This window comes from Camellia sinensis, chromosome 11 (assembly GCF_055761805.1).
Source record: "Camellia sinensis isolate YWXY chromosome 11, ASM5576180v1, whole genome shotgun sequence".
In the NCBI taxonomy this organism is placed as follows: domain Eukaryota; kingdom Viridiplantae; phylum Streptophyta; class Magnoliopsida; order Ericales; family Theaceae; genus Camellia; species Camellia sinensis.
Genome location: NC_138971.1, coordinates 124268358 through 124278174, shown reverse-complemented (window position 1 = coordinate 124278174; position 9817 = coordinate 124268358). Strand labels below are relative to the sequence as shown.

General features: G+C 31.9%; 3 protein-coding genes across 4 annotated transcripts; all 3 read left to right on the top strand.

The window, feature by feature from the left end:
- The first annotated feature begins 2103 nt into the window (after positions 1-2103).
- LOC145802605 (uncharacterized) lies at positions 2104-5518 on the top strand. The gene is made up of 3 exons (XM_082895364.1): positions 2104-4592; positions 4685-4790; positions 4874-5518. The coding sequence occupies exons 1-3, from the start codon at positions 2104-2106 to the stop codon at positions 5516-5518; spliced, it is 3240 nt and encodes a 1079-aa protein (XP_082751490.1).
- Positions 5519-6414: 896 nt separating this feature from the next.
- LOC145802604 (uncharacterized) lies at positions 6415-7217 on the top strand. Its single transcript, XM_082895363.1, has 3 exons — positions 6415-6522; positions 6603-6719; positions 6804-7217. Exons 2-3 carry the CDS (start codon positions 6609-6611, stop codon positions 7215-7217), a joined length of 525 nt encoding a protein of 174 aa, XP_082751489.1. The 5' UTR covers positions 6415-6522; positions 6603-6608.
- A 51-nt stretch (positions 7218-7268) lies between these two features.
- LOC145803237 (uncharacterized) lies at positions 7269-9060 on the top strand. 2 transcript variants are annotated; one of them, XM_082896533.1, is made up of 8 exons: positions 7269-7423; positions 7510-7764; positions 7853-8067; positions 8222-8323; positions 8407-8511; positions 8594-8660; positions 8777-8872; positions 8965-9060. In XM_082896533.1, exons 1-8 carry the CDS (start codon positions 7367-7369, stop codon positions 9049-9051), a joined length of 984 nt encoding a protein of 327 aa, XP_082752659.1. In that variant the 5' UTR covers positions 7269-7366; the 3' UTR covers positions 9052-9060. The 2 variants fall into 2 exon arrangements, with proteins under 2 accessions (XP_082752659.1, XP_082752658.1); XM_082896532.1 differs by having other exon boundaries at positions 8150-8323.
- Positions 9061-9817: the final 757 nt, after the last annotated feature.

Sequence of the window (9817 nt, the reverse complement as noted above, 5' to 3'; positions counted from 1 at the left end):
CTAATTTTTTTTTCAAAAACAAGTTCAGTTGAAAAAAATTAAAAAATAATAATTATTTTCATATGTTTTCCTATTTATGGGGCATAAATAATCTTTGAAAAATTTAATTTTTTTTAACGGTGTATTTAAAAAAAAAAAAAAAACAGTAGAATATGTAAGGAAAAAGTTTTGCATGTCAAAGGTGAGGCATGAGCTGTTGTGCTTGGGTGCTTAATGATTTGGTCCCATGATGAGATGGATGTAAGCAAAAATTCATTTATCTTTAACTTGGAGATTGATATATACAGAGAACAAAAATTGTCTGACCTCCCCAAAAAAATTCATTTATGAAAGGCTTGCTTTCTTAAAAAAAGAATTATTTTGTTTGGGTGAACCACATAAATCTCTTATGTTTCTTGTTTGAGTGTTTGATCTTCTTGTCCATTTTTAGATTAATTGTGTGTGTGATTGTTTACCCAAGTCGTGGAGATTGGTATTATTTATTAATTCCATAACAGAATCTTCACATGCTCATTCATGGGATCTATGTTCAACACCTTTTTTTTGTTTTTGTTTTTCAGTTTTGCTTGAGCATGCTTGGTTGTTTATAGTCCTTGGTTTTTGAGGTAAATGAGGGAAAAAATATAAAATAATTAAAAATTATAATACCTAATAATTTTAAGATGTAAAATTGTATAGCATAGGTGCTGCTGAGTGCTATCATGCCTACCTATTTCGAAAGTTACACTCTGTGCTATTGCTCCTGCTCCTCAAATTGGTACAGCAACTATTCTTCAATTTCCTAAAAAATTGGAAACTTTTCTTTTATCTATAGAGATGAATGGAGGGAACCACAGTCTGATAAAATATTCTTCAACTATTCACATTTCTTTAACACAAGTAAATAAATTGAGATGATAAAATACCAGTGTTTTTTATTCACAAAATTTATCTGGAAAATAACTAGGAAATTTATCTCAAATCCATGAGAGATTTGGTAGAAAATTTGGTAAATCATTTGGGTTTCATAACATTTTTCTTTGGAGTTTGATTCATTTTAGATTTGGCTTGGCAACTAAGAGATATAACCTTTTAACTTATTTATTTATTTACATATTATAAGAAATTTAAAAAATACTAAAATAGTCAATTTTTACAAACAGCTCTTAGTTATTTAAATTTAGAGAGATTTGATCAAATTTTCTCATAATAAATTTTTAATACATTAAGGACATGCACAAAAAGTTTTTTTAGTAAGTCTAACAAATATCACTATTATCAGAATATTAAATTTTAAAATAATATAACTTTTGATGTAAATGTTGATTTTTAATAAAATTAATATTTTTAGAATTCTCTTATTAAGATCTATCAAATAAGATTTATGTAATTATTACTGTTAAAATTAATGTAAACAATGTTACTCTGTTTGACAGTAATATGTTACTCTATGTGATAATTACTCTATTTGAGAATAACATGTTATTTTGGTTCACAGTAACATGTTTCTCTGGCAATATTGTCCAAGAAAGGGAAAAATAGAAAAGAAAAAAAAGATATTTTATTTTGTTCTTATTCAATTATGTGTTTTCTCCTTAGAGGATTATGAAAAAAATAAATAAATTGGGTTATTCTTTTCACCAAACAATGATCCAATGAAAGGATTTCGACTAAATTACTCTTAAATCTATTCATTAATTCAGATTCAGGTATGGATAAGATAGCATTTTTGGATAAAATATGTAAACCACCACCCATGTTTAATGGATGAAAAAAAATCCTTTTGCACTCCACATTATGAGCATTTTTCTCTCCTTCATCTTGAGCTTCACCCAATCCCACCATTGTTTATACTTTACGGAATTGTTTAGACTTTATGGAATTATTATTTTTTTCTTTTTTTTAACTTTGCAATTATTCATAGATCAGATAAATTATTTGTTATAAGATCTTGTAATTTATTTATTTATTTGTTGCAAGTTTGCTTGAGGCATTTAATGTTCTATCAAAGAAATTATGCCTTAGCAATGACATTCCTTTAAGGTTATCAACTGTGTAGCCTCTAGTTTATTATTTTATATTCTAATTTCTTTGTTGGTATAGGTATTCAAAAATACATTTAAAATGGACAAATCTTGGATGTCCAAGGATAGAAGATCAAAAGACTATGAGAATGGAGTTGAACAATTTCTTAATTTTGCTATGATCCGTGCAAGTGATCTTCAATCCATACGTTGTCCTTACAAGGTCTGTGGAAACTTGAGAAGCCAACCTATTCGAGAGATTAGAAATCATCTCTTTTTCAATGGTGTTGACCAAAGTTATACCACATGGATATGGCATGGAGAAGCAATCACTAGTGGGACATCACCATGTTTAAATGAACAAGATTTTTCCCAACAACAATTTGACCCGTCTCCCACAGACAATGTAGCTGAAACAATAGAAATGGTTCAAGATGCATACGATCATTGCACGGCTGATCCTGAAGTGTTTAAGAAATTACTTGAAGATGCCGAAAAACCATTGTATCCAGGTTGCACAAAGTTTACCAAGTTATCTGCATTGGTTAAACTGTATAACTTCAAAACTACGAATAGCCTATCTCACACTGGGTTTTCAGACCTACTGACGTTGTTGGGTGATATGCTGCCATTGAACAATGAAATACCATCATCCATGTATGAGGCTGGGAAGACGTTTGCTGCATTGGGAATGGGATATGAGAAAATACATGCATGTCCATATGATTGCATACTCTATAGAAAGGAGTACAAAGATGCAACTTCATGCCCTACATGTGGTACATCCAGATGGAAGTTGAAGAAGAATTCCACTGAAATAAGAAAGGATGTGCCTGCAAAAGTTTTATGGTATTTTCCACCTATCCCAAGGTTTCGAAGGATGTTTCAATCAGCAAAAATAGCGAAGGATTTGACATGGCATGCTCACGAAAGAGATTATGATGGCACAATGTGTCACCCAGCGGATTCTCCATCATGGAAGTTAGTAGACCACAAGTGGCCAGATTTCGCTGCAGAGCCAAGAAACCTTCGATTAGCTATTTCTGCAGATGGAATAAATCCACACAGTTCCCTTAGCAGTAGGTATAGTTGTTGGCCAGTTATAATGATTACCTATAATCTTCCACCGTGGTTATGTATGAAGAGGAAATTTATGATGTTATCATTGTTAATATCAGGTCCACAACAACCTGGTAATGACATTGATGTTTATTTGGCACCACTAATTGATGATTTGAAAATGTTGTGGGAGGTAGGTGTTGAAGCTTATGATGCTTATAAAGAAGAACACTTCAGGCTGAAGGCTATATTGTTGTGGACAATTAACGACTTTCCAGCATTAGGTAATTTGAGCGGTTGTACTGTAAAGGGATATTATGCTTGTCCAATTTGTAGTGAAGGAACATGTTCTCACAGATTAAAATATGGTAAGAAGAACACGTATGTTGGCCATAGAAAATTTCTTCCACGCTATCATCCATATCGGAGGCAAAAAAAGGCTTTTAATGGTGAGCAAGAGTTTGGATTAGCCCCAATACCGTTAACTGGGGAGGAGATATTAAATACGGTTGAAGGGCTTGTAACCATATGGGGAAAGAAAAATAAAAAAGCGTTACATGTTGGTGGTACAAAATGTTGGAAGAAGAAATCATTATTCTTTGATCTTGAATATTGGAAGTACTTACATGTTCGACATAATTTGGATGTTATGCATATTGAGAAGAATGTGTGTGAGAGCCTCATTGGTACGTTACTTAATATTCCAGGAAAAACAAAGGATGGAATTAATTCTCGCCTTGATCTTGTAGAAATGGGTTTGCGTGAAGAATTGGCACCACAAATTGGGGAGAAGCGAACATACTTGCCTCCAGCATGTTACACATTGTCTAAGGAGGAGAAAAGAAGAGTATGTACAACATTATTGGAATTGAAGGTTCCAGAAGGATACTCTTCAAATTTGGGAAGTCGTGTATCAATGCAAGATTTGAAACTTTATGGTCTAAAATCACATGATTGTCATGTATTGATGCAACAGTTACTACCTGTGGCAATACGATCTGTGTTACCTAAGCATGTGAGACATGCCATTATCAGGTTATGTTTCTTTTTCAATGCTATTTGTAGCAAAGTGGTGGATGTGGGAAAATTAGATGAGATTCAAAAAGAGCTTGTGGTCACATTGTGTTTGCTTGAAAAGTACTTGCCACCTTCGTTCTTTGATATCATGGTGCATTTGACAGTGCATCTTGTTAGAGAAGTTCGACTTTGTGGACCAGTTCACTTTAGATGGATGTACCAATTTGAGAGGTTCATGAAGATCTTAAAGGGTTATGTTCGTAATCGTAATTGTCCTGAAGGTTGCATTGCTGAAAGTTACATTGTAGAAGAAGCTGTTGAGTTTTGTGCAGAGTACTTATCTGGAGTGGATGCAATCGGGATTCCTTCTAATAGGAACATGACAGTTGATGATGATATAGAAATTGGAAGGCCTTTATCAAGTGGTTATGTTGTTACTGTTGATCGTAATGAATGGGAGCAAGCACATCGTTATGTGTTAGAAAATACAAGTGACATTCAACCATACGTTGAGTAAGAATATTTCATGTACATTTTTGTATAATTGTATTCTCACAAGTTAGAGATTTATCTCATAATATATTGCTTTATTGATGATTTGATAGGGAGCATATGGCTTGGTTGAAGCTAAAATATCATCGTCAATCACAAAGTCAAAAATGGCTACAAATTGAGCATAATAAAACATTTATGTATTGGCTTCGTGAAAAGGTATTGGGGTAATTCAACATTTATCTTTTTCTAATAGCAAATATTATTAAGAAAAAGTTACCTAACTATTCAACCATATACAGGTCTCAAAGGAATTAAGTGGCCAAAATAATATCTCAAATAACCTGAAGTGGATAGCACAAGGACCTCGATTGGATGTTATAAAATTCCCTGGCTATATCATCAATGGTTGCCGTTATCACACAAAAGATCGGGATAACTCACGAGTTAGCCAAAACAGTGGAGTTAGTTTAGTGGCAACAACAATGCATGTGACAGGTTACAAGGATAAGAACCCAGTGTTTACTGATATGAGTTACTATGGAGTTATTATTGAGATATGGCAACTTGACTACAATATGTTCAAGATTCCGGTATTTAAGTGTGATTGGGTTGACAACACAAAGGGAATTAGAGTGGATGAGTTGGGTTTCACATTAGTTGAGTTAGGGAGGATAGGCCATAAAGACGATCCCTTCATTTTGGCTTCCCAAGCTAAGCAAGTTTTTTATGTACAAGATCAACTTGATCCGAGATGGTCAGTTGTGCTAGAACCTCCTCAAAAACAATATTCTTGTGAAAAGGATGATGAGTTCAATGATTTTTGTATAGAACATCATGGCTTTACAAAAGTTTTGCCAGAAGTTGAATCATTAGATGTGGTTGATGATTCTATGTCATCTTACATGCGAGGAGATTGTGAGGGAACTTGGCTCGATAATCCATGATGAAAAAAAAATGTCTTTGTAAGAATGTATGTCTAAGTATTGTATTTTCATGTTAAAATGTTTGACTTATATTCATTTTCTTCATGTCTTTATATTTAATTGTCTAACTATTTGACATTTTTTCTTAAATTTTTATTTTATTTTATTCACAGGATGGATACTTCTCATGTCCTGCCTACTGATGGAGAGGATGCATGGTTACCAGCAACAAAACCAACATCTAATAAAAGAAAAGGCAGAGGTTCGACAACATTACCGGATGTCATAAAGGATAGGAGTTCTGGTGTACGAAAAGCCATTGACTATAACGAGAATGGTCAATTGATTGGAAACAATTCAATCAAATGTTCAAGCTATCATGGGGTGTTGGCTCGCACAATGATTCCGATATGCTATAAAGACTGGTTTGAGGTGCCAGCTGAACTGAAAGAAAAATTATGGAGTTGTGTGGAGGTAAGTAAGACACTTAAACATGTATTTAAGTGCAATCAAAATTAGAATTTTATAACGTTATATTTTTTGACTACTTAGTTGACATACAAAGTGGATGAAAGAAGTAAGAAAAATGTGTTATCTTCAATTTGTTCAAAATGGAGGACATTCAAGAAAGAACTTACCAAGTACATACGTGAAAACAAGTCCAATCCTGAGATCATATCAAACCCACCAGCAATTTATGGATTCATTGAACAAAGACATTGGGACTCATTTCTTGTAAGGCGACTATCAGAAGAATTTGAGGTAAAAATAATCAAACTTTAGTTATTTAAAATGTCAGTATTAAATGCTAGACCCATCAAACTTCGTATTGTAATCTTGTAAATTTTATGTTTTATTTTATGACTTATTCACCTAAAAAAAATATTAAATGCTATACATTTGGATTAATTTTGTGTGTTACATTTTCAAAGATTTTGAGCCAGGTTCAGAAATGGAGACGAAGTCAAAATAAGTATAACCATAGAATTAGTCGAAAGGGCTATGCTCGCTTTCAAGAAGACTATGTAAGTAGTTATAAATTTTATTATTTAATAACAATTTTGATATCATTATTTTGAAAAATTGATGTATGTTTAATTGACAGAAACGTATGACCGGATCTACTGAAGATTTGGACAGAAGCATTCTATGGAAAAAGGCTCGTCAAAATAAAAATGGAGAATATGATGACAAGACAATTATGGAACAAGCTGCGAGAATTGTAAGATATTTGTATGTACTGATTGCATTTATTTTATATTATCTTGACTGTTCATCTTTCTTATATAGTAATGTATTATTCTAGGATGAGTTGACCAAACAAAAAAGTGATGGGAGTTTAAAGATTGAAGGATGCAATGACATTCTGACTATGGCATTGGGTACTCCTGAATCTTCTAGTCGAGTAAGGGGTGTAGGAAATTCTGTCACACCTAGCACCTACTTTCACTTGCCTAGACGTGGGAATCAATTACATTGGGAGAAGAAGTGTAATGATCTTGAGGCAGTGGTGGTACAATTGCAAGCTAGGCTTACTGCAATGGAACAACAAATACCATATACACCAGAATCTGAAAATGTTAGTTCAAACATCTTAAGAAGTGGTTATGAAGGAAATTTTCAGCCTGATTTTCTCTTAACAGAAAACAGAGTAAGAACTAAGGATGACATTCCACCCCAAGCTCTTACCCAAAAGATTATAAAGGTGTGTAGCATTTAGAACACCTAAAGTTATATTTTCTAATACTGTTAGTAATTTTATTAGTGCTTTTGTTGTTATCTGTGTGTTTGTTATAGAGCAAATGTTCAAACACATTGAAAAGTGGTGGTAGAGGCAATTTTCAGCATGATTCTTTATTAGAAGAAAATATGGTGAGAACTAAGGACGACATTCCACCTCAAGATCCTAAACAAAATAAGAGAAAGGTGTGTAGTTTTTATCTATTGATGTTATAATTTCTAATATCGCTAGTGATATTATTAGAAGTTACATTTTTAACTTTGTGTTATAGGGCAAACCATGTAAACTTGCGATAGGTTCCATTGAAAATATTGTTGCTCATGGTACGGTGTATGAGAGAATTGAACACAATGAAGCCATTCATACGGTGCCATTAGGAGAATCCAATGTACGTGTGTCTATTGAAGTTGTTATTCAAAAAGATGCCCCTCTTCCTATACCTATCCCAGATGAGATGCTTATTGTTGGAGAAGCAGTGGGATTTTTTGTTGCTTGGCCCAAAAATCTTGTATTGGTCGGTGATGAGGTAAAATATTTAAACTTAAAAACTTTATTACAATTTCTTAAAGTTAAAGTTGACTTATATTTGTTTATTTTGAAAATTTTAAACTTAGGGAGCTTCAATTAATGTTGAATGTGGAAAATATCAAGAGTCCATTCAATCTTTTGTTTCATTAGTTGAGCATATCAAGTATGATGAAGCCATAGACATTCCACTAGAGAAAGACATATTTGGGGAGGAGATCAATATCCAACTTCAAAGAGTAGACATGGAGTACATATGTCATGTAAAAGAATTATCTGTTACATGTATCATGTTGTACATAAGGTAAGGAAATTTGCTACATCAATAGTTATTTCTGCAGATTTTATGAATTACGAATTTAATTAAAATTTGTTTATTTTATTAGTCATCTCCATCAAGTGTTGAAGGCTTCCAATTGGAGGAAACAATTTGTATTTGTTAACCCTTGTGTCGTTAGTGGAAAAACTATGGCCGGGGAGAAATCAAAATCAGTGTTGCTTGCAAGAAGATTAGAGGAGGCTATGCTAGAACAATTGGTTTTAATTCCTTATAATATTGGGTAATTATCTAAAACTATTTATTTCATGTGTTCAAATGATAATAAACTTATTAAGCTTATACTTGTGACTTGTTCAATTGTAGGTACCATTGGATATTGTTAGTCATTGATCTAACATTGATGATTGTGTACTTACTTGATCCGATTAATTCTAAAATAAACACAAGCTCTGAAATTGTAATAAACACGTAAGTTTGGCTAGTTCGTACATTTTTAAGCAATTTGAGTTACTCTAAAAATATTTTGACATTTGGAATTTCTTTTGTAAAGTGCTTTGAAAATTTATGAAACTATCCAAAAGAGGAGGAGGACCAATCCAGTTTGGAAAGTAGTTCAGGTAATCAATATCATTTTCTCTAATTTTATCATACTTATATTATGCTAATGATTGTTTAGCTTGATCATGACACTTTATATATAGTTTCTAATAATAATAAAAATGCTTTTATATAGTCCCCGCAACAACCTACAAACGTGGAATGTGGGTTTTATGTAATGCGGTATATGAAAGACCTCATTAGAGATCAAAGCATCCTAAGAAAACAAAATGTGAGATAAATTCTAAACTTTTATTACGATTATATTCATGATACTTGTACATCTTCTTCATTATCAAATTGTTTGTAAATAACCTCTTGTAGTTCAATGGAAAAAAGACTTACACGGAAACTGAACTTGATGAAGTGCGAGTTGAATGGATTAATTTCGTACTAAAGAATATGAGTTGAAATGCAATGTAAGTATGATATAATTTCCATTCTTTAAATTACTAATCAACAATTTCTTTAGTTGTATAATCACTTCAAGATTTCATTTTAGATTTGTTGATTTTATGTATATTTGATTTTATGACTTTAAAATATCTGCTCATACATTGAAGATTTTCATTTTGGATTTATTGATTCTATGTATATGTCATATTTATATATGGTAATCCAAATATTTTATATTAGTAACAATCAAAGTTGTTATTCCTTTTCTATTGATGCAGGAGATGAAGAGTCAGTGTGATGAGAAAATGTTCGATTTTGTCTTTTGTAAGTCTCTACAAAAATATTAAGTTTATTCATATGCTTCTAGTGGTTTCTGAATTAATTTGTGTTTTTATTTTTCAGGTCAGAAATTTATTGGAGAAATGCAAAATGTGGTCAAAGAATTCAACAACTTAGTTTTTTCAAGTTTTTTTTTTTTTTTTTAATATATGTAAGCACAGTTAAAAACTTTTTACTAATTCTTTGGTATATACTTTTTGAACATTTAACTTTTATTTATGAAATATATGACGTTATTCCATTCCATATTTGGTTGTGATTCAAAATATAGTATATAGTGTGTATTACATTCTTCAAATGCATATAACATGTGACTTTATCTGATTATTAATCACGTGTTTTATTAGATATTAATCACACTCAAAATCTGTGATCTAAATGTTTATTATCACAGGTTTTATTAGTTATTAATCACACTTAAAAGATGTGATCTAAATGTTAT

Coding starts and splice junctions, on each gene's coding strand:
- LOC145802604 (XM_082895363.1), top strand. CDS start 6,609: ATGACCGGATCTACTGAAGATTTGGACAGAAGCATTCTATGGAAAAAG. Junction 6,720..6,803: donor TGGAACAAGCTGCGAGAATT/GTAAGATATTTG, acceptor GTATTATTCTAG/GATGAGTTGACCAAACAAAA.
- LOC145802605 (XM_082895364.1), top strand. CDS start 2,104: ATGGACAAATCTTGGATGTCCAAGGATAGAAGATCAAAAGACTATGAG. Junction 4,593..4,684: donor GACATTCAACCATACGTTGA/GTAAGAATATTT, acceptor ATGATTTGATAG/GGAGCATATGGCTTGGTTGA. Junction 4,791..4,873: donor TGTATTGGCTTCGTGAAAAG/GTATTGGGGTAA, acceptor AACCATATACAG/GTCTCAAAGGAATTAAGTGG.
- LOC145803237 (XM_082896532.1), top strand. CDS start 7,367: ATGGTGAGAACTAAGGACGACATTCCACCTCAAGATCCTAAACAAAAT. Junction 8,068..8,149: donor TGTATCATGTTGTACATAAG/GTAAGGAAATTT, acceptor TTATTTTATTAG/TCATCTCCATCAAGTGTTGA. Junction 8,661..8,776: donor CAGTTTGGAAAGTAGTTCAG/GTAATCAATATC, acceptor GCTTTTATATAG/TCCCCGCAACAACCTACAAA.